This window comes from Colias croceus, chromosome 1 (genome assembly GCF_905220415.1).
Source record: "Colias croceus chromosome 1, ilColCroc2.1".
In the NCBI taxonomy this organism is placed as follows: Eukaryota; Metazoa; Arthropoda; class Insecta; order Lepidoptera; family Pieridae; genus Colias; species Colias croceus.
The window spans coordinates 729,074-754,688 of NC_059537.1; the positions used below are offsets into that span (position 1 = coordinate 729,074).

A 25,615-nucleotide genomic window follows, 5' to 3' on the forward strand; every position below is an offset into this window, starting at 1 on the left:
AACCTTAGTTCGATCGATCATCGGATCAAATCTATTTGTAAATTATATACACATGCGATTGTAGAATTTGATGACAAGAAAGATGAAATAATAGTTTGTTAAATTGATTTGATATATGGATAAGTAAATTATATTGTTTTTTTAAAGTGAAACTTTTATTACATCGTCTCAAACTTTTTGGTCTGTGTAGCGCATGTCGCGTGACGCACGATACGTACGATAATTATCGTACAAATACGATAATTTTTAGTTAAATGTGTATAGTGTTAAAAAAAGTTTCACTTTTACCGTGGTTTCATAAAACCACACAACATTTTTTTTTTAATTATATGAAATCAACATATTAAATTACCCATATTGATTTACTTGGGCATTGTTACAAATTATTTCATTTACAAAAAAAAAAGACATTTGAGATATTTGTATTGAAAAAATAACGCAAGTGATTTTTAATATACATATCTCAGATATCCTTTTGTATTCATAATTCTTGTTCAATAAAATATAATTTTGTGTGTATTTCTAAAGTTATAAACGTACATGAAAATACTAAGGTCCATTTTCACAACTTGCTGATAGACTCACTGATAGCTTACACATTTGGACTACACTTTAACACATTGTTATTTTATCTGACAGAGCATTTTCAGAAGTTGTGAACAAATGTAACTTAATTCATTTAATGCGTGCTTAAAAGCAATACAATTAATATAATAGATACAATTATTATAAAGTATAGATTTATATAGAATTTTATAGCTGACTTCGTTCAGCGGTCGGCGGTCGAAGTGCATGTTGTATGAGAAAGAAATAGAATATTACATGAATTACTTATAATGTTTTAATTTAAGAATTTCGGTTGTAAGTACATTTTTATGTTATTTTTTTAATTACAGGTAATTTTGGAATTATTTTGTGTTTTTTTTTGTTACCCTTTCTTGTTTTTTCTACGACAGACGATTCTGATTATAATCTTTTATATAAAAATGAATCGCAAAATGTGTTGGTAAGCGCATAACTCGAGAACGGCTGAACCGATTTCGATAATTCTTTTTTTATTATATTTCTTGAAGTACGAGGATGGATCTTATGTAGAGAAAACGTAAACATGTACCACGGGCGAAGCCGGGGCGGACCGCTAGTTATAATATAATTTTTTCCGGCATTTAAAAGCTGTTCAAATAGCTCACCATCGAGAATATCTAGAACTTGTGTGGATTTTCATGTATTAATATTTATTATCATTAATATCGAAGATAGTCCAAAAAGGTTTATATAATATTATAATCAAAGCACTGTTATGCCTATTGCCTAGTCACGAGACAGCAACATTGAACTAACCAAAGATTTGAAATTCAGAAAGTAAAAGTAGCCTATTACTCCAGTCAGTCAAGACAATCAATTCACAATAATTCCAAAAGTTTTCAAACTTCGGTCAAGTGAATGGTACATTGGGACGACAATAAATCTCATTTTGCAACTTTGTCCGCAGTCCGGAACTGCAATTAAATTATTTTTTGCTGTATAGTCGTGAAAAAAAATCCAAAAGTTCTGCAAACTTGGGAAAGTTTTCGATATAATATTTCATATCACGTATTAAATTTGCAACCAATCTCAGTGGATTTTTTTTCACGACTATACAGCAAAAAATAATTTAATTGCAGTTCCGGACTGCGGACAAGGTTGCAAAATGAGATTTATTGTCGTCCCAATGTACCATTCACTTGACCGAAGTTTGAAAACTTTTGGAATTATTGTTAAATTTTCGATTTCGGATGTCGATTTCTGACTGAATTACCTATATGAGCATTATGAAAAACAACACTATGTATTTAGTATCTACGTACCTACATATCCTATCTGTACTAAATTTCATCATAATATATACTTTTGTGTGGAAATAAATGCTGAATCATCATTATTATACTAATTAACACCTAATTAGCGATCCTCTTTAGCTTCGCCCGTGGAACATAATATGTGAAACGACCTATAGGTACCATTCAGTTATACATACGTATATCTAACGATGAAAGAATGTTTGAAATCGGCCCAGTAGTTCCTGAGATTTACGCGTGCATACAAACAAACTTGAGCTTGCTCGGGGCAGTAATGCTTAGATCAATAAAACTAAACTACACCCAGGTAATACAACCGAAATACATAATATGTAGTTCTTTTACATTTTTATTCATGAAATTTATCAGTCTCTTGTTTAATTTTTATTATTGAAATTTGAAACTAGCTTACGCCCGCGACTCCGTCCGCGCGGAAAAATTAAGAAAAATTAAGATATCAATAAAATATATATTTTTGCAAGTAAAATCAATACTTAGGTATTTATCCAAATAGATACTTTATTAATTAGTTTTGTCGTATTTTATATTTGAAAAAACTTTTTTAAGTAGGTAAGTTCTTTTCTTTGATTATTGATTTATAAAATGCCTCACTAATACGTTTTTGAGAGAAAATTCTCAAGCTGTAGAAAATCTCAGGACTTTTCCATGGAAATCAGGCCTTTTCTCAGGACTCTTGATTTTTTCATCTGGTAACCCTAAACTCACACGAATCGAAACGAGCTGCTCCGAAATCGGACGAATACGTCATAAGCAGCTGTTTATGAGAAAGTAGGTGTATAGCACAGAGTACTTTTATATATATAGGTGTATAGGCATAAAGTAACTTATATATATCGGGTATAGAGTCTACAGCAAAATTTTGAACTAGCGCCATCTAGTGGACGGGTCGCAAACTATGTTATCTACTATATATAAGCATAGGACGAGTATAGGTATATATATATCTACCCTACTATAGGACCCTACATAGCTTTCTTAATTTCTATTTTTTTTTTAATATAAAGAAAACACGGTTATGAGTACTAAATATCATTTATTTTTTCTTCTTCGACTACCTAATATTAATGCCTCTCTTTGAATAAAATCTCCTTCATCACAGTCTTTGCTGGTACCGTCCATTAATTTATTTGTAGCCTTGCACCAATTATAAGCAAAGAACTTACTGCAAAAATTGTACATAAATTTCTTTATTTCATCTTTATGATTTGGACAATTTATAAAAGAGGAATCCACTGACACATCCAACACCAAATTAATGTAAGCTTTTAAATTATTTAAATGATTTTTATTTTTTAATACATGATATGCCACATCCTGTATAGCTGAAAACATTTTTTTTATATTGTCTGTCGGATATGTTAGATATCTTTTATTTTTAACATATTCTCTTTTAGAAATGTATTTGTTTTTCTCCAAATCTTTTTCAAACAAATAGTTATGACAATTCTTGCAGTTTTTTATAATTGGTTTACATTTTCTTAATAAATAACCAGTCACATACTCTAGCTGGGCCTTTATTGTAGGATTCCTGTTCTTTTCTTCGTAATCTACAATTATTTGATCATTAATAAAATCCTCCAAATCAATATCACAACTCTCAGTGTTGGATGTCTGAGATTTTGATAAAAACATTTCTTCAAAAGCATTTAAAGTTTCACAGGAATCCTCCTCACAATTCGACCCAACCGCATAATTGCTACTCATTTTATTAATTAATAGTGAGGCGAATGCGGCTTCAAAGGCAGCACACGTAGGGTTTACATTTCTAATACCATGGCTACGTATGCTGCCAAAGAAATTTTCTAGGGGGTCCTGATTTAAATGCCTACACCACATCGACTTCATATTATATTTATTGAACAAAGTTTCTTTCAGCAATTCCACATTTTCAACAGTATGGACCCAGTTATTTATTGATGGAACAGTACCAGAGGACCCCGAAACAGTAACAAACTTCATAGATTTTAACACTTTTTTTGACTTCGACCACACCTCGCTGTGCTTAGAACTTGGTGTGACATTTCTAAGAAGATCTTTTCCGCTCCTATTCTTCGAATTCTGAAAACTTCCATTTAACGAGTCGAAGAGATCGTCGATAAAAATTATTAGATCTGCGGTGTCCTTCGTCTCTTCAGGTAAAATTCCATTTTCTGAAAAAAAAAATGAACAGTCACATGTTTGTTATACTAGGATATATATACTTTTTGTAGGTATATAAATTATTATACATAGTACTAACCATGTAGATAATCGTATGGGTGATTCTAAACTAATTGAAGCCAGTATATTAATATTTGTCATAAGACAAAGATATCGGAGAAAGAATCATTTTGTACTAAATAAAATAAAAATACTACAAAGTTTGATGTGTGAACACAGAATTTAATTGAAAATAGTTAGTCAATCTTATTTGAGAATAGCTTTGTTAGTTAATAAAAATATTACTTACCAGCCAAATAACCCATTGTTTTTCCAACTGTCTGGCTAAATATCTGAGATGCAAATTTGACCTTCATCTTAGGTATCTTATCTTTATTACAATGATTTTCAGTCAAATTTTTTATTATCTTTAGTCCTTTGTAAGATGGGTTATTTTGGTACAATTGTGTAATATGCTCCCATTTCGCTACTTTTTCTTGACTATCCAATGTAAATTTTAAATTTTTGGTTAAAAGGTTGTTTCTAAGTCCTTTTAAAAGATGAGGGACATCATAAAGAGGTATTATACATTGCCCATCAACTTCAAAGACAGAGTGCCTAAGCACCTCATTTCGTCTTAGGTATTCTTTTCGAGTTTCATTAATTAAATAATTGATAGCACTCGTGTTTGATGTACCCTGGTCACAGACTGTCGACAACACTGTGAATCCTGTTGATTGGAGTTTTCTTATGATATCAACAATCATTTTGGCTAAAACTCCTTTAGGTGTGCTCCCGTGACTGAAGGAGTAATATATAGGCTGCTTGTAGTTTTTGGTGATTCCTCTTATCATGAAGACCTGTACATGATTGGCTATTTTTCTTGTTGCTTCGCCGTTGTGATTTACGAAACCCGTTATTTTGTCTTTTCTAGGGTTATAATCAAAATGAGGTTTAATAGCCATTTCGTCAAAAAGTAATGAGCACAGTTTATTATCTTGTTTCATTTTCAATGCCTTCTTTTTTAATTGGGCAAATATATTCTCATTAATTCCAGGCTTTAAACCTGCCCTTGAAATAAGCCTGCTTATAGTAGCAGGGGAAGGCAAAACAAAAATCTTACTGAGCCACCTGTAAACTTTAGGCCCAAGTTTATAGAGTGAAAGTGACATAACTTTCTCTTCATTTGAAAATCTTCGCCCCATTTTTGGTTTCATTATTTCTCGAAACTGCATAACAGTAAAAATCGCAGCCAAGGTTTTAAATTTCTTTAGAGCATTTTGAAACATTGTATTTGTAGATAGCTTCTTTGCTTTTCGCAAACGTTCTTTATAAGAGTCGTTCCTTTTTTGCAATTTCTTGATTGTTTGCTGCAACATCTGCTCACCGTCCACATATTTTTTCTTTGTGGTCTCTGCAAACAGAAATTAATATAATATAGTTTATATATTATGTAGGTATACATAGTTATTTTGAGACTTCATGCCAAAAGACAAAGACAGGGTTTGGTTGCCATGTCTTTTAAAAAATTCAAGCCACAATTTTTTTGTTGAGTTTGGCATATGATTTTGTATCCGTACATCTTAATCTGTGCTTCTAATGTATATGTCGTGGCCATATCGTAGATTTGCTCATTTCATGAAATGGCCAACATAGTTTGATCAGATCGTTAAATCGTCAACGTTTCACGATTTGGTCATCGACATTTGGCCAGATCGTATAAAATATAGGTTAGGTTAGACTTTAATAAACAACGCACAAGCCGAGCGAGCAAAGCGAGCGTGCCGCGGCAGCGGCCGGCGAGTGCCAGAAGCGAATCGCTTTTTAAAAAACAAACAAAAATGGTCGCATTTCATGAAATGGCCATCCACGTTTGGCCAGATCGACTATCTGGCCAAATGTGGATGACCAAATCGTGAAACGTTGACGATTTAACGATCTGGCCAAACTAAATTGGCCATTTCATGAAATGAGCAAATTTACGATATGACCACGACATATACATATATTGCCCCCATTCTGCTTACATGGTTACAGATTTCAATACCTTTTGAAATTTTATATCTACTAATTGAAACACCCTACTTATTAAAAATTTAAAATTAATTTAATTTAGTAAAAATCATAATATTAAAGCATAGTATGTAAAATACATACTACACAAATAAACATTACACAATTTTTATAGAATACTAGCGACCCACCTCGATTTCGCACAGGTGAAATACTAATCCATACTAATATTATAAATTTGAAAGTGTGTTTGTTTGTCCGACCTTCACGTCAAAACTTAGCTATATTATGCCATGATTTTTGGTGTGGAGATAGTTGGAAGGCTGGAGAGTAACATTGACAAAGGCTACTTTTCACTGCGGAAAAATATCTCATTCTCATGGGAAATCACTTTATGTTAATTCCCTAAGAGCACGCGGGCGAAGCCGCGGGGCACCACTAGTTATATATATGCTAATACAAAAACTTACTTGGTACTGAAGGCTTAGCAGGCTCAGCAGGAGCACGAGGAGGGATATCCACATCCAAGGTTATGCTAGGTCTCATAGGATTAAGTCCAGGCTGTTTTTCAGTAACACCAATTCCTGTTAAAGTAAGCAAATTTTATTATAATATACGTTATTTTAGGATTCCGTACCCAAAGGGTTATTCATAAAGGGGTATTACAGAGGCTTCTGCTGTCTGTCCGTCTGTCACCAGGCTGTATCTATCAACTGTGCTAGTTAGACACTTGAAATTTTGACATAAAAAGACAGATGGATATGTATTAAATATTAATATCGCCACTACAACAACAAATACAAAAGGGGATTCCCATACAACAAAATTAATTTATCTGCTCGAAATTCATGAAAGCAAACGGTAGACACATTCACAGAATGTTCAATTAAATAAAATTTATTTTTATGGGGCTCCCATTCATGAGAATTTATCACTGGAAATCATCGCATTCCCATGGGAATTAAACTGTAAATGTAACTTTGTAGTCATATCAGAATGACACTTGGGATACAATTAACCGCTGGAAGAATTCTCGTTCTAAGGGGAAATAAGATTTTGTTAATCCCCTAAGAACAAACAGGCGAAGTCGCAAGCACCTCTAGCCTCTAGTGATGATATTTTTTGAATATATTGAAACATTTACAAAACAGCAAAACTATCATCATCATCATATCAAATATCATCACAATTACAAAATTACAAATGACCATGATAGACTGAGAAATATGAAATATCTCACCTGATACTGATGGCATATCTGGGTTAATAGGTATCTGCTGGTTAATCTCCTGCAGGGGATGTTTTCTTACAAAAGAAAAAGCTGAAAAAAAATATAAGCAGCTAAGTATAAACAAGATTGGTAAAAAATATTTAATAATTTTTAAAAATATTTAATAAAAATCAATAAATTGTCTCAGACACTTTTTAGATATTGAATAAATCTTTAATTTAAGAAACTATAACACATTGTTGCTAATTTAGTTTTCTTAAACAAGCTCCTAAAGAATTACAGAAATAAGTCAAAATCACTCTAAAATCGATACGGCCTCTTAAAACTGAATAATGTTAGGCTTAATTTTCTAATTTTAGGCTGTGTGGAATCAGAGTGGAGTTATCTACTAACTCTATCTACGCCAAATGCATTTGAGGAATGAGTTTGGTCTATTTTAACACATCTCCTTTCCCTTTACTCAACTCAACTCTAATTGAAACGCACCCATATTTTCATGATGTAAATCATCTCACATACATGTGAAATAAATGAAAATTTTTATCTAAGCACTTGCTGTGGTCATTTTATTGTAACGCTTTAGTAAATTATAGTTACCAGATAACCGAAGAGTGGGGATAGCACTTGGACTGAGCTTTTTACTTCTAGTGTGATATTTTTCTTCAAAATGTACATGGCATACTCGTCGGTAGTTATAAATGTACAAGTTCTCTTTTCCTAATATGTCGCCTCCAACATTATAAATCCAGTCTCTGAAGCGTTCTAGCTCTTTATCTGGGTTAGGAAATTTATGTAAAATTTCATCAACAGCACCTGGAAAATAAATAAAAAAATATATTTCAGAACACCTAATTTTGGTGTAACCCATGTAACAGATAAGGGTCAGAGTGACCTTCAGGGAGCGGCTTACAGGAACTTGTGATTTCATGTCGTTCTAAGACATTTCCAAGAGCTAATAAATGGCAGCTTCCTAAAGTGCACCCAGGCCAAATGGCCTGCTTAATGGTGAATTCATGGATAAACAATAATTTTAATGTGGCCGATTTACTGTATCCGGTTAGTTACAAGAAAACGTCTCAATGAATTGATAAAAGGAGTTCGAATGAACGAAAATTGTGCATAGTACTTAAGTAGTACTTAACCTCAAACATATGCAATCGAGTCGAGTTCCCGAATTTAGGAATTACACTTATGATAAAGCTTTTAAAAACCAGAACAAAACTAAGATCTACTTACCACAGTTGGGTACACAACACTTTTTCACAGCTGCCATTAGTTCAAGTCCGTAAAACGTAGCCGGGGTCAGAGAGCAAAATACAGAATCGTCGGAGTCAAAAGCGGAAAGCGGTAGGATCGTATAAGGCAGGAACATCAAAGTCAATAAAAACAGGCCGGGTCGTCGGTGGAGAAAACAAAAAACATGAAAAAACACCATGAGCACTTCCGAATCGCACGAGGTGGGAAACAGAATGTTTTGACATGGACACTTGACAGGAAGGTGACAGCCAACTTCAAAATGGCTGCCCGCGTTTCGTTTCAAAATTATCATCAGATTTGTTTTTTTAATTTTACACAATTACAACAGATTTTTGTTTTCTGATGATATAAGCTGAATTAAGATTTATAATTTATTATGAACGGATGATGTATTACAAAAAATAATGACTTTATTGAAAATAATTAATTTACCAAATTATGGTAAAACGAAACGGTGCAACGTACACAGCACCATCTGTTGACAAGGTCTCGAACACCGATTTACAGAGATTTCTCCTATATAGTCAGAAAGTACTAGCTGCGTAGACCCTGTGTATAGGTATTTATGTACAACAGTGAATAGCATGTACTTGTAAAATTTGTGTATAAAGTGTTTTGAATTTGAATATGAATGGACAAAGTGCATTTATTATTAATGAAGAAAGTCACGAAAAAATAGTGACAGAAAATGAGTGAGTACTCTAATGCAGTATTAATTTTGAATTGAAAATATAATACTGCTATAAAGATAACCTAAATTTTTGATCATAAAATGAGCGATATTAAAAGTAGCTCTCTTGGTAAAACTGTACATTATAGGGCGTGGAGTTGAGAGTCGACAATTTTTTTGTGGTTAGGTTATTGACAAAACAATAAATATATTATGCGTAACAAAAACAAGATGGAGTAACTTTCTATAGTAATTTTACGATTTTCAAAAATTCGTAACTCAAAAACTAAAAGTTTCCTTGGTGTGAAATTTCAGATTTAGGTTCCATAGGATAATAGCTAACCATAAAAAAAATTACAACTCTCAACTCTACGCCCTATAATGTAGGTACAGTTTAGCCGCTCTCTTTTAAACAGACAAACACACACATGCTATGCGTATAGTTAATATAATATAATCTTTATTTATTTTTTCCTTTTACAATACATATTATACATACAGGCAACATATACAAGGTGTAGAAAGCAGCTTTCTACACCTTGTATATGTTGCCTGTATGTATAATATGTATTGTAAAAGGAAGAAATAAATAAAGATAAAGATTATAGTTCAAATTCTCAATTTAGATTCTCAGTAGGTATGTACGTATACATATAGTATATAATATTAATAAATTCATTCTTCATCTACACTAATATTATTATGAGGAAAAATTTGTTTGTTTGATTGTAATGAATAGGCTCATAAACTACTGGACTGATTTTAATGAAATTTGGCACAGACAATCTTTAAACCCCGAGAAAGAACATAAGCTATTTGCTTTTGCTTTCCTATAAAGACTCGCGCTTTCAATGTGGCGTCGTTGAAAAATCCATAACACGTGATTCAATTTTGCTTTATTGTTGAAATTATACACAAATTTTCATCAATGTATCAGTACAATATTAAAATTTTACCAAAATATTAGGTTAAAATCATCAACAATCACCTTAAAACTTTGCTTAGAACTGAGCGCCGCGGAGTCATGATGAGAACTACGGTACGGTAGGGGTAGCCCATAAATTCCCTACAAATTAGTGTAAAAATAATGTCTTCAGTAGATATCGTTCTTGTTTTTTATAAATTCAAGTCGTTTTGTGATGAAAAATTTCATATAGACCGAATAAAATAGCATTATTGCAAGAGAGACTACCAAGCAATACAGAAATTTGAGGTAGGTATTTAAAAACGGCAATAAAAAAAAATTTAGACGTGATACAAAAAAACTGAAATCAGATCTAGATTGAAGATTCAGCATGTTAAGATCTCCATGTTTATCATATTTTTATTCAAAGGAGGATTTCTTTGCAGACCAGTGTAATCACTTCTTAATATTGTTTTTGTATAAATGAATATTGTTTTGGTGTGTCATTCTCATTACACTTTATACCTAAGCCTAAGAGCCAGCGCGCACGAGCAACTTTGTCTCCGCAACTATTTTGTATCTCCCATCGATTTGTATGGGGAGTTGCGTCGCTACGTGCGCGCACTTTCATACTAGCCCATAGGTGGGAGAGACAAAATAGTTGCGGAGACAAAATAGTTGCGGAGACAAAGTTGCTCGTGCGCGCTAGCTCTAATTATTTATACCTAGATATTTTCGTTTTATAGAGAAGAGAAGCGTAAAGAGCGAAAAAGAGAAAAAACTAATGCACGTCAAAGGGCATATTATTATCGTCAGAAATATTTGAAGAAAAATGAAGAAATAATAAAAAAAGTACCAAAATCAAATGCTGAACGTCAAAGGAAATTTCGTCAACATAATGCACAAAAATCTTACATGGATAATATGTAAGTTGATTTAATAATAATATTTTTAATTAATTTATTTAAAAACAAATCTTAATATAATATAATATGTTAACGGAAATGTATGTAATCCGTCATTTTTTTTTTATGGTAGAAGAAGGCAAACGAGCCGACGCGACGCCTTGCCTGATGGTAAGCGTGCGCCGTCCATAGATTACCGTAACTGGGTTACGGGTGTTGCCTACTGGTAAGGGATTTGGAAGGAGTTAGGTAGAAGGGGCGAGGATGGGAGGGAATGAGGATAGGGAAAGAGAGGATGGGTAGGGGATGGGAAGGGATGTGGGCCAAAGGGGTGTATACAATTCCTAGGAAATGTACCTATGTCATTCCTAAAATCGCACGGAAATGTGTGAAATAAATTATTTTATACACATTGCCTAGGATATCTATACATTTCCCAAATAGCAATCGGAAATGTAAAACATCTAAGATATTGGAAGGTACGCGGGTCGATGGGGGGAGGGCCGAAAATTCGTAATCAGAATTTTTGGTTTGGATAAGGGTGTGGGTTAGGTTAGGTTCGTGTTTTTTAAAACTTGATAGAAATACGATATACGTCGGCTCACGACCGTCTTTTTGTAGAATTTTGGAAAAAGACGAATTTCGGCAAATTACAAAATGCCGGCCGTTTGTAATACGGCGGATTAAACAATCCGACTGGGACGTGTACAAGGGGACAGCGGGACGAGGGGACTGATTACTAACCAAATGAAAATTTGATTTGATTGAATATAAGTTGATTTAAGAAATGTTAATTAGTAAGATAATGACTTACTTGACTGAAGGTCCTATAGCCCCTATGTGGGGCAGACTACAGTAGCTGTAGATAATAATAAATCATTAGTCAGCTACTAAACCACTTTGTCAGAGTTTAAAATATTTCAGCAAGATGCTCGAAGTTTGAGTGTGAGGTTTTTTATATGTTCGACACCTAATAATAATAATTAATTTGTAGCGCCCTATACGCAATACGCATCATCAACTCCCATTCCCCTTAACTAAAGCATAATTTCGGCTCAGTGAACAAACCAATAATCTTGTAATATGTTTATTGTAAAGTGTATAGGTATACTCTGTACATATTACATATTATTATAACTTTGTAACTTATCTCAAATAAATCTTTTAAATTTCAGGTCTACAAAGGAGTTTGTAGAATATTGCAGGAAGCGACATCCATCAACAACGTGGAATTACTTTCTAAAATCCAGCGACCAACAGTCTGCTAAGTGCAAGATATGTTCTCGAGTTATAAAAACCACCGGATCATCCACTAGTGGGTTACATGCACATTTGCGGTCGAGACATAAGATCAAATTGGAATTTGCTGAAAAATGTTCTGGAAAGACCTCGTCACGAGTGCAGAGTGAAGAACATACGACTCTAGATACAAATTTAGTAATAGTTAAACAAGAACCAATTACTGTCGAGATCTCGTTTGAAGGTGGAAAGGCCTCGTCACGAGTCCAGAGTGAAGAACATACGACTATAGATACAAATTTAGTAATAGTTAAGCAAGAACCAATTACTGCCGAGAACTCGTTTGAAGGTGGAAAGGCCTCGTCACGAGTCCAGAGTGAAGAACATACGACTATAGATACAAATTTAGTAATAGTTAAGCAAGAACCAATTACTGCCGAGAACTCGTTTGAAGGTGGAAAGGCCTCGTCACGAGTCCAGAGTGAAGAACATACGACTATAGATACAAATTTAGTAATAGTTAAGCAAGAACCAATTACTGCCGAGATCTCGTTTGAACGTGGAAAGGCCTCGTCACGAGTCCAGAGTGAAGAACATACGACTATAGATACAAATTTAGTAATAGTTAAGCAAGAACCAATTACTGCCGAGGACTCGTTTGAAGGTGGAAAGGCCTCGTCACGAGTCCAGAGTGAAGAACATACGACTATAGATACAAATTTAGTAATAGTTAAGCAAGAACCAATTACTGCCGAGATCTCGTTTGAAGGTGAAGTACAAAACGATGAATATATTTATGATAGCATATTGCAAAGCAAATAAAACAAGAAGGTGATCATTCTGAATCTGAATCAATGAAGTTACTTATTGCAAGAATGGCAGCGCTGGATGGAATTTCTTTGAGCAATTTTTGTACGTCGTTGGATTTGCGTTGCCTTTTTGCTAATGTAGGATTTGAGCTGCCAACTTCAGTTGCAGAAGTTATAAACATATTGACCGCAAAAGGTGATATTATAAAGGCTGAATTGGAGGAAAAATTCGAGTATTACAAATATGATAATTACAAATTTTGTTTAAGTTTTCAACAATATCAGACGTCATGCCAATTGAATTTGACGAATTTCTAAAAAAAGTACAGTACTCCCAAACTGATAATGCGCATAGAAAAATTCGTCACTGTTCAGCAACTGTAATATTCCCCGAGCCTCCGAAGACGATATGTACGTAATATAGAGTGGTTAAATGTATTTTCTTCGTGCATAGTTTATTAGAATTATGAGTTTTATTGTGATTTTATGGTAAAAGAGATAAGTAACGAAATTTGTTAATTTGAATATTCATGCATTCGTGCATTGTTGTATGTAAGTAGTTAGGTATATTGGAAATCAATAATAGTCTAGGGCCTCTCAAATAATATAGGGCTATTAAATATTATAAGAGGCTGCATTTATTGCAAGCTGTTTTTGGCTCTTGCTGAAAATTGGAATAGTGCTTGTAAGCCAAATAAAACATATTCTGCTTTTGCCATTAACAATATCAATAAATATTCAATCTAAAAATTCCAAATTTTTAGTCATGTACATAATATAGGCAGTAGCATTTTTATAGCACTTCTTAGACAACAGGTGTTACGATGTTATCTGTTGCACAGATAATAATAATATAATACCAACGACGTAAATCTCGTCTTTACTTCTATCGTAGTATATTATTATTAGTCTGTGCTAATATTATAAAGAGGAAAGGTTTGTATGTATGTATGGTTTTCACGCATAAACTACTGAACTGATTATAATGAAATTTAGCACACATATAGAGGGTAACTTGGATTAACACATAGGATAGGTTTTATCCCGGAAATCCCACGGGAACGGGAACTATGCGGGTTTTCCTTTGAAAATTTTTTAATATGTACCATGGGGGAAGCAGGAGCGGATTGTGACTCATGTTTAAATGTTGTTTTTTAGAAAGCCATGCTATTATCTAGCTTTACACTATAAAAACTACGTCATTTGTAATTTTGGCAGAGAAACAGTTAAATATGAATCTTCGCAGTATAAAGACAAATTTGAAAAAGCGCCATCTATGAACTGTTATAAAAATCAAACACACGTTAACTATTGGAAATTATTAATAATAATCAAATGACGCATATATACATGTTGTTTGACAATATCTAGATTGACACTATAAAAATTATGCCATTATAGTATGTAACTTGGGAAGAGAAACATAAGTTGTATAATGTTAATTTTGTAACAGCGCCATCTATGAGATTTCATTAAAATCAAATAAATATGTACACATTAACACTTATTGGAAAATGATAATCCCACCAAAAACATTTTCATGTAAAATGTTGCCTAGACGAGCCCATATGACTCGCACTGTCAAAAAGTTATCAGATCTCATGTAGAGCCAAGCTTCTAACACTACACGCCCTAACTCTACAAGGCCTAACTTCACAAACTCTACACCTTAGTCAAAATATGTGGCTTGGCCATTTCGCTACATTCACATCGGCGTAAGATGAAAAATTAATTCACTGTTCATTACTTTTGTGTTGTACAATAGTTCTTGTAGTAACGAACGGCCAAGCCACATATTTTGACTAAGAGCTCTAGCGTCATCAAAATTTAATTTAAAATTACAGGTCTCATACAAACTCCCATCCCCTAGTTTAAGGGGTTGGGGGATGAAAGTTACAAGTTTTATAATTTTTTTGTTGTTTGTGTGCTAATACTAGCTTACATACAAAATTCCAGCTTTCTAGGAGATTAGGAAATACCTTAAGAATTTTGATGATCATCAGTGAGTCAGTGACGAAATTAGCGTTTTTTAGATATAAATAAAATCTGAAGTATAAAGGTACAAGGGTTAAATATTTGAAACAATGTCCCCGAATTTTATTGTTTAGAGTTGTAAAATAGGTAGAGGGTAGTGACTTTTCATAACAAACTGCTTTTCTTTTCCAACTAAAATGCGTAGTTTTTGTGAAAATCGAAAATGAAAATAATTTTTTTAAGGTTATTTTTGTACTAAAAACGACACTTTTATACCATTGTCGTATCAAAACTTCTAATAATCTCGCACACAGGCAATATTTTTAAATAGATTGCCGGATTATTAATTTATATATATAACAATTTCTAAAATTATATTAACTACCTGAAAAGGTATACGGTAAACGCACCAGTCATGGTCACTTTAATGTTGTTAAATTTTATTTTCCGAAATATAATTATCTGATTAAAACCATATATGTTTCAAAACTGTTGATATTGATTAAGGCAGGATTCCTATAAACACGAAAGCTTATAAATAGGTCTTGTCTTTAATAGCAAAGTCAAAAAATGAATTTGAAAAGTTGATGTAGACAGTACCAATGATGGACAGCCAAAAACCCAATGTTGACCCACCATTTATGGTCTGCTCCTATTATGGCCAGCATCAATTATGGTCACTAGGCTTATCAATAATGTGTGTTATTCATGATAAAAGAAACAAGAGATTTGTTTTATGGATGTCTGCTTAAAAATAAATCGAACTATTTCCTTCCGGGTCTGTCATTTGTAATATTCTTATTAGCAGATTTTATAATAAGTTGAACTGAATCTAATAGTTGTTCCTTTCCTAGCGGGCAATGTCGCTCTGCCATTGCAAACAACCACTCTTTCAATATGACTTCCACATTCGTAGAAAGAATTGTAGGAGGACCCATATGACAGACAGCAGGACTCTTTCCCGTGACTTTGTTCCTTAAAGTCATTCTCGGTACACCATATTTCTGAGCAGCTGCTGAATAACTATATCCTTTTCTGACAGCTTCCATCGCAATTCGCAAGGCCCATTTGATGGGGCATGTAGTCTTTCTTTGGTGCCATTGTTGTCTTATGAAACAACGAAACCAAATAAATTCTTATTCCTAATTGATAAATTTGGCAAAAATAAGGATAAATAGTTCAATAAAAAAGCACGCTCCTACTCCTATAAAATATAAACATAACGGTTTGTAATTCAACATCCAGTCATGGTCACCCCAATAATGGTCACTATTGACCATTACTGGACCATTATTTACAAACGAAATAACGATGAAATTAACACTTTGACAGCGGATCACGTCCGACGTACGTGGCGCTTATTTTATGCTAATTAGCCGCATACATAATGAGCGTACCATTCTGGGCGCGCCGGCACTTTTTGACCATTTTGTTAGTTTCATAGAAAAAAAACTATAATAGTTGCGGCCGTGATTTTTTTTTCATTGTATTGAAGATATTTTATATTATTATATAAAATAATAAAAACATGTGTAATTGTATTTTTTTTATTATAAAATCAACTTAGAATGAAGCACGTTTTCAAAAAAAAAAAAAACTCTAACATCAACATTTTTCGAATTTTATGACGTGTAGTCTTTCCTGGTGTGGTATTTTTTGAAGCACAGGTCATAACACAAGGGCACGTTGCAATCTGGGCAGTAAGACTAGACCTGTTCTTCTAATCCTTGACCGCCCCCTTGTCCTTATCGGTGCTTGGTATGTCTTCTGGTATGTTCCTGCTCGGGTATGTCCTCATCACTAACTTCTAATTGTTCTTGACCGGCTCTAAACTCGTCTATTGCCTCTGAAAAACAAAACATGTAGGTACTTATTCAAAACCAAAAGCAATTACGATCTTTCAAAAATACAAGTAAATCAATAGCTTACCTTCAGTTTCTATTATCGTGGTGTTCTCCTCAATATCCGAATCCTCATCATTTTGCAAAATGTCAATAATATCTCTAGTTTCTCTTTCCGAATCCAGACGAAATCGTCGTCGCGAAGTCATTTCGCGCCAAAAATTGTCACACGTCTCGATCGCTTAGGCAACTGGCGCGCGAGAGTCGAGTGTCGACCCGGCTCGTGCGATCCTTTGTTTCCCGCACCCCACACACCGCAAGTATTTGAAGTGCGTTTGTGTGTGTAGCCAAAACATTCATCTAAGCTTTGACATGACGCGGATCACGCTTACAGGCCGTTGTTTTAAAGTAAACAGTATTGAAATTCACACACGTACGCAGTACGTGATCAGCGTCTCTAACAAAAAAAACTGTCACAGACAGGGGACGTGATCGGCTGTCAGAGATTGGAAATAAATAAAATACTTAGCTGTCAAAGTGTTAAACCTTATTTCTGCGGACAAATATTCTAAATTTGATCAAAAAAGCAAAAAACCTTATTACACCAATCGTGGTCAATTTGACCATCATTGGAAATATGATTATTGGACGTTCCAGTAATGGTCAGCGCAGTATACGCAGTTTCCAGGATAGAAATATGTGCATTTTTTGGTATCATTTGTCTGACAGGTATGTTACCTTAAGTATCACAGCAATCCTATATCTCAAAAACCCTTATTTTATTATAATAAAACGAGCAGAAATACTCACCAACCTTAACAAAAATAACACGTAATTTACAATTTCACCACTGCATCCTGTATAACGGCTCGCCATAATGCGAATGTGAAGTTTCATATTGAGAAACGTCATTTTTTGACAAGCAGATTGTCTATAGTTTATAATTATGTGTTTCCATTTTTCCAACAGCATTAAGATTTCTTATTTCGCCGCTTTTTTTCAAAATCGACCAAAATTGGAACGCTGACCATGAATGGTACTGTTACCTTATAGCCAACAATTTAAGTTTGTATTTACCACGTATTTACGACTGACGATATGCCATAGATAATAAATGTTATATGACGCGTTCACGATTGTAAATATTAAACATAATTAGAAATTGATTTTTAAAATGAATTTGTCAAAAATAATTTTAACTTAGAAAGCATTTGATAATAAAAATAATTTTACGATACATAAATAAAATACAAACAAGTTGTTTAAACCAAAGTAGTTTTTTTTTTGTTTGAGTGGGAATCGCCCTAAAGTCGCTTCTGGCACTCGCCGGCCGCTGCCGCGGCACGCTCGCTTCGCTCGCTCGGCTCGTGCGGCAGTTCAAGAGTTAACCTAACACGCTCGTCGCTTCGCTCCTCGCTACCTATTTGAATACTAAAAAAAGTAAAAGTTTTTCAATTTTTTTTGTTAAAATAATATTTTAACAAAAAAAATTGTAATATGTAAATAAAGTAATAGGTACATGAATATATTTAAAAATAATGCGTGTGAGTGGGATATTTAGACATTTTGATACTATAATGGCTTAAGATTTTACTTTTTTTTAGTTGCGTTTTTAGTACAAAAATAACCTTGAAAAATATCATTTTCAATTTCGATTTTCACAAAAACTACGCATTTTAGTTGGAAAAGAAAAGCAGTTTGTTAAGAAAATCCACTACCAGCTATCGACTAAACAGCAAAAAATAATGAAATTCGGGGACATCGAATCAAATATGCAGCCGGTACAAGTCCGAGACGGGCCGCAGACCGCAAACTGCAAGCGACAGCACTTGTTTCTATGAACATCTATGAAATTGATTCCAAGCGCGGCGACACTGCTGCCTGCAGACGCAACGCGCAGCGTGCGGCCGCGGCGCGCAGCGACCGCAGACTGCAGTATGCAAATGCCAATTATTGCCATGGCAACTATTTGTTTATTTATATTTTAATTGGTGAATTCTTATGACTTTTGCTTACACCTGCGCGGAAGTGACAAACTATCTTTGTCTTTTATACAGTCTGTCAATGTAATAAATTAAGTAAAATGAAACTTGTATTATTTTGTGTGTGCCTGACATCATTGCAGAGACTTCACAAAATGTCGACTTTTTCGGATAACGATGAAGAGAAACTTATAAACTTAGATTACAAAATAAAGTACAGATGGAGCATGACAACCGCCCGTCGCCCTTGTCAAAGAAAATACGAAATCAAAAACAAATACGTCGCTGCACCATTGCTATAGCGCATATATAATGTCATGCAATACGTCAAAAAGGGTTTGCAATTTTAGTAAAAAAATGCCGTCTTGTGATAATAAAACGCTGTAAAATTTGTTCCCGAAAACAAAAAAAAAGATAAAACATCGTTTCACAGGTTTTCTGTAGATTATTTGGCTGATTTATTTCTTTAATACGAATAATAATTTTACAGATATGAAGGAATACAAAACTTCAACGTATGTTGCCAGTATTTTGAAAATGAATTTGCCATTTTTATTGGTAAAACGGTAAAATGGTTAAAAGATCTTCAGGGTAATGCTGTTGGATTTTTCGATCGTGAATGTGATTATTTGTATAGTGCACTAAAGGTTCATGATCATTATTAGATTATTTTAATAAGCATAATACATTATTTTGTTACTTTTATAAAGCTTAAAAACGTCATAGTCGTTTTCGCTAGCGATTTAATTTATGTGAACTCCATGATGGATATGATGAAAATAAAATGTCCGGTATTCTCGACTAAAAACTACCGCTATTCGTATTTCGTATTCATATATTATGAAAAATAAAAAATAATATAATTATTATAGTTAATATTGAAACTTTTTTTATGTAATTTATTTAATAAAAAATTGAATACAATTATTTTGTCCATATATAACTTTAGTAGGCAGGTACTTTATGTAATAAAAGAATTTAAATAAAAATTAAAACTTGACTTCTCATTTATGTATATAGCCTACGTCACTACCGCCACTAACATAATAATTCAGATCATTGCAATGAAACCTCACCACTCAAAATCGGTCCAACGGTTTATACTGCAGGGCGTGTCAAAGAAATATTATACATACATACATAAACTCGAAAAACATAACCCTCTTTTTTCCGTAGTCGGGGAAAAAATTGGGAAATTTTTCAATATCTGGCAACATTACCCGCACACAGAAGCACCGTGTACGTACAGTGCAGCGGTGAAATGACAGCACACATAGCTTTATTGAAAATGACGATAAATTATTCGGTTTAGTTCGGCAACGCTCCATCTGTCTTTTATTTTGTAATCTAAGCTTATAAACATTGTAGCTGGTCATCCAGCTCTTTACGATATATCCAATAAAAATTACCGAAATAATTTGGCTAAAGATAATGTGTGGAAAGCAATAGGAAAGCATTTAAATAAAAATAGTATGTACCCAACTTAAATATTTTATTCAGATGTTTTTAGAGTACACAATATTATTATGTAAATTACAAGTATGTTTAAACGAAAAGTTGGTAAAAATGCTATATACATTTTATGTGATGATGCTATTTCACGGGAAATCAGCTGTTTGATGGTCTTTGTCTGCGTGGTCTCTGTCTCCTCCTCTGTGTTCCGTCATAATCAACAGTGTCATTTTGCCAAGGAACTGCACCATTTGCGCTGCAGAAAAAATCTTTAAGATTGTTTCTAATTTGAAATCCGTCACTATTAGCAAATCCACTGGAACCTGCAATCTCTAACATATTTTCCTGGGGCCTATCAGTAGCATCATAAACATGAAATGGCAAGTTATGTCGCTCAAGGTAACCATCTCGAAGAAGATTGTGCAAACAACAAGATGATAATATCAAATCATCTACAACATTCGGCGCCACAGCTATAGTCGTATAAAATACTCTGAATACTTGAGATAGCAACCCAAAAGCATTTTCAGTTACTCGACGACCTCGGCATAATCTGTAGTTATAAATTAGTTTATCTCTTTCTAAACGCGCTTGTCTCTTACAATATGGTTTCATCATAAATTTACTTAAAGCAAAGGCTTCATCTCCAATCAGGAAATGAGGTGACGTTACATTAGTCCCATGCAGAAGTTTCGATGGAGGGATATTAAAGTTGTTTTCTGCAATTTTTTTTCCCATTATCGATTTGTTAAATATACCGTTGTCGGATTCTTTGCCATAGGCACCAACATCCACTGCTACAAATTTACAATTTGCATCCACAATTGCTAACAACACAACAGAAAAGTAATCTTTATAGTTAAAGAATAGCGATCCACTGTTTTTAGGTGATTTGACACGCACATGTTTACCATCGATTCCACCAATGCAATTAGGTATATTCCATTCTTGCCAAAAATCTAGTTCAATGCGTTTGAAATCATCCTGTGTGGGTGTTTTCATTAAAATTGGCACTAGTTTCTGTCTCATAACATTAAGTACCCTTTTCACAATTCGGGATATGTAGGACACTGACGGAATGAAGTAGATAAGGATTCATATGTTTCACCGGTGGCCAAGAATCTGTAACAAATAATTTTTTGTTTATTACAGGTGACGAATGTAAAAAGAAATGGAAGGCTATCCGCGATGGATATCATAGATTCAAGAAAAAACATAAATTAGGTACAGGTTCAGCTACTCCTAAACACTCGAAAGACAAGAGACATCTGCTGCTATCATTTCTGGAAAGTGTTCCTCAACACAGATCGGGTGGCTCAAATATACCTTCGTCACCAAGGGCTCCACAGAGTAATGAGGAGGATAGTGTGGACAATCTACTCAGTTCAAATGAACAAGAAGGATCCAAAGATGGAGCCATGTCTTATGCCGAGCAAGATAGTGACAATGACGACACAACTAAAGTTGAAACAGAAAATAAACAGAAGAGAAATTTAAATTTCAAAAACAAAGTATTAAAAGAAGATTCTATTTTAAAAGTATGGAAAGAAAGAGACGAAAAAAGAGAGAGTTTGATTAAAACAATATTGAAAAAGAAGGATGATGACATAGACTTGTTTGTTCGTCACATAGGTGAAGTTTTGAGAAATTTGCCACAAGTGGAAAAAGCTCAAGCTAAGAAACATTTATATGAAGTCCTTTCAGAGTACGAGATAATGGCAGCTAAAAAGTTGTCCAACTCTTCATTCACTTTAACTGATAATTCAGAGATTCCTACATCACTTTCTGCCTATAGCCTGTCGCCTACACCAAATTCACCAAGACCCACTGACAGTGGTCAAAATAAGCCAAGCGGCACGCCACATGTATTGTCGTCAGATCATGATGAATATTTTGATTTTATGAACTTACCTTAAAGTTAGATATAATTTTTCCTCCGCAGTAATGGCGTGTCGATTTTTTGGTTGGATGTCATCACTAATAAAACTGAGTATAAAATCGAATTGATTTTTATTTATCAGACAATACTTTCGAAATTTTTCCTCGTCACTAATTATATGGGTTTTAATCAAAATAGAATAACTTCCTTCTTTGGTTCGGCTTTTAAAAAAAAGATTAGGTGCTTTTCTTTTTCTTTTGGCACATAATAACAACAAGTCATCATCATCTTCCTCTTCTAGTAAAAGACACATTAGTACACTATCGGTAGCGTCTAACATTCTGTCTCGCATGAAGCTATTGGAACAACTGAGACACGGTTCTGTGCATTATTGGCTGCACAATGCACAGAACGCAAAAGTCATAAGAATTCACCAATTAAAATATAAATAAACAAATAGTTGCCATGGCAATAATTGGCATTTGCATACTGCAGTCTGCGGTCGCTGCGCGCCGCGGCCGCACGCCTAACTAATACTTAATCTGTGCCGCACGCTGCGCGTTGCGTCTGCAGCTTAGAGCATTAAACCAACCGGAGACGACACGCGCAATTCTTTCATAGTCAAAAAGTCTGTCATTTCCTGCGGGGGGAACGAGTAAACACATTTAAATAGTGTTAACACAAACGCATTTTGAGATTACGTCGCTACAACACGCACACGACAAAATAATCAAACACCAGCATGACTATACACATACAAGTACAAACCTTGGTACAAACACACACATAGACACCGTGTCTGTATTCAACGTCAATGTAAACATCGATAGTGCGAAAACGCGTCGATAATTTAAGTCGATAATAATTATAATACTAATCGATACTTTATGCTCAATGAATTTAGAATTTTAATTTTAATGATAAATTAAATATTTGTGATTTGTGACATCTAAGTATTCATAACGAATAACAAGTTGAGAAGATGTAGTATAACCTCTATAGTAATTTTCTAGTTTTCAAAAATTCATATCTCAAAAACTAAAAGTTTCCGTCAATTGCAAATTTTAGATTTAGGTTCCGTAGGACAACAGCTAACCACAAAAAAATTTACGCCTCTCAACTCGACGTCCCATAAAGTTTAGCCTAATACCATTTTTTTGTGAATGTCACAATTTACATATAAAACAAGAAATAGTGAACAAAAAGACAGCTTCGTCGTTCATTTACATCATTTATTTACACATATTTACATTTATTTTAACGCAGAAACACTAGTTAGTGCTAGTCCGTTTAGGAGTCCATGAAACATGATTCGCATTCGGAGATCGAATCCAAACATCCCGAATCACAGCAGCTTTGAGAAATCTGAAAAAAAAATGAGAATGAAACAAACTGATAAAATTTATCATCATCAGCCATAAGACGCCCACGGCTGGATAATATTTATATCGATATTATTCTTTTACCGTCCCATCCCTAATTTTTATGCAGTGATACCAGAATAACGAATTAAAAATGCCTTTTTACGTACATGTTACGAACGTAAGTAATTGCATTATAATTAATAAAATACAAACTTAAACTTAGTATACTATAAAATATTAAAGAAAAACATGTGTTGGAGATAAACAATAAATGAATTTGCAAACGGTATTTATCATTAATTCATAAAGTTTATACAAATTATACTTCACGTTATTTATGGTTTCTTTGGCTAAATTTTATTACTCTATAATAACAAATATGAACGGTGATAAAAGTTATAATTAAATATTAAAACAGTCTACGTACTTTAAAATTTACCCAAAAGTGGATGTAGTACCATTATGTGGCAACACTTTTACATTGACAATATATTTCAGTATTTTGCAAATTTGCTGCAATATTTCACAATATTTTGATATAAAAGTACTTACAGATGAAAAGTAACATTATCCTTAATTACATTCCACGTTTCTGACCACTTCTTACACGTAAATTCACTTCAATTTGGCATATTTCGCTCCGGTTTTTTCACGTTCACTGACATTAGCAAAATGGCGTTGGGCGCGCGTCAACTAGTTTTATATAACAGGTATGTAACGCTTACTCAAACCTTTGGCGAGCGGGGAACGCCTGCCAATGGCCACTCCGGTTGGTTTAATGCTCTAAGGTCTGCAGGCAGCAGTGTTGCCGCGCTTGGAATCAATTTCATAGTTGTTCATAGAAACAAGTGCTGTCGCTTGCAGTTTGCTGTTGCAGTTTGCGGTCTGCGGCCCGTCTCGGACTTGTACCTTAAAAGCTAATGTAATTAAAACTTAATATGTTTGTAAAGAAACTTCATTTCTTTGTACCTATTATTTTGTTTATTGGATTTGAATTTTGCCGCTCGGCATAGATAATATTATAACATTAGTGAGACATACCTACGACAGAGGTCGCGAGAGAACTAATAATGGCGAACGACGCCAAATAAAATTGTGATGTGATAAGTAATGTTTGAACTGTTTAAAATTTAAATTGTGTGCTAAAGTTAAATTAAACTTTAAATGTCGTTTCTTTTGTTTTCAGGTTAGTGATTTTTCTCTCATTTTAGTAACATTATTGGTGTAAAAGTTATGTTTGTTAAATGTGCGAATATTAAAGACTCAACTTTTGTTTTCAGAAGAAACACATCGTTTAATTTAAAATCCCTTATAAAACGACATTTCTAGTTATGAAAATGGATAAACTACGATTCCAATTCGCAGTTTTAGCGGGATCAGATGGAAAATCCAATGTGGTGTGCATAACCTCAATCGAGACTACGGATGGACGCATTTTTAATATTCCAGATGATTTAAAACCTGCAAGTAAGCACACTAGTTTAATATCTTCGGATGTATTCACTAAAATAAAAAATTCATTAAAAAAAAGACATCAGACACGTGCAGTGTGGATACCTTTAAACACAGATTTGAGGAACATATATTTAGACGAAGGCGAAAATTTACAGTTTGGTGACCAGTATTTGGAAGAAATTACAAGAGAAACCGTACCTTTACTGAGTAATAATAAAAACACCACAACAGAAAATAAAAATATCAGTAAAGTAGCTGAACGATTCATGATAGAAAAATTTTCAAATAAAAATTCGAATGTAAATCAGTGGATAACTGTATTTGAGAGTGAATGTGAGAGATTTGAGATTTTAGAAGATAAAGAGAAGATTGAGATATTGAAACATTTATTAGAGAAACAATGTATAGATTGGTATACCAGTATGTTGATAAAACTAACTGTGAATTCAAACTGGATAGAATGGAAAGAAAATTTGTGTGAAACATACGGAAATAAGGGTTGGACTCAAGAGAGATATGCATTTAACTTCAAATATCAAGCTGGATCACTACTGGAATATGCAACTAAGAAGGAAAGACTGTTATTAGAAGTAAACAGAGATATTGACACTCAAACAATGATTAGTATTATTGTTATGGGTT

At 33.7% G+C, this 25,615-nt stretch overlaps 1 protein-coding gene and 2 long non-coding RNA genes across 4 annotated transcripts; 2 read left to right on the plus strand and 1 right to left on the minus strand.

Moving 5' to 3' along the window:
• The first annotated feature begins 2,601 nt into the window (after positions 1-2,601).
• LOC123692761 lies at positions 2,602-22,278 on the plus strand. 2 transcript variants are annotated; one of them, XM_045637550.1, is made up of 4 exons: positions 2,602-2,631; positions 9,051-9,191; positions 10,820-10,999; positions 12,154-13,898. In XM_045637550.1, exons 2-4 carry the CDS (start codon positions 9,127-9,129, stop codon positions 13,037-13,039), a joined length of 1,131 nt encoding a protein of 376 aa, XP_045493506.1. In that variant the 5' UTR covers positions 2,602-2,631; positions 9,051-9,126; the 3' UTR covers positions 13,040-13,898. The 2 variants fall into 2 exon arrangements, with proteins under 2 accessions (XP_045493506.1, XP_045493513.1); XM_045637557.1 differs by lacking the exons at positions 2,602-2,631; positions 10,820-10,999; positions 12,154-13,898 and adding an exon at positions 21,428-22,278 and having other exon boundaries at positions 9,057-9,191.
• Positions 18,336-18,622, plus strand: LOC123692780. The gene is made up of 2 exons (XR_006751600.1): positions 18,336-18,385; positions 18,522-18,622. It is a non-coding gene; the product is annotated as an uncharacterized LOC123692780 (long non-coding RNA).
• Positions 22,279-23,365: 1,087 nt separating the features above from the next.
• On the minus strand, positions 23,366-24,300 carry LOC123692775. Its single transcript, XR_006751599.1, has 2 exons — positions 24,071-24,300; positions 23,366-23,519 (listed from the first exon to the last, which is right to left on the minus strand). It is a non-coding gene; the product is annotated as an uncharacterized LOC123692775 (long non-coding RNA).
• Between the last annotated feature and the right edge of the window lie 1,315 nt (positions 24,301-25,615).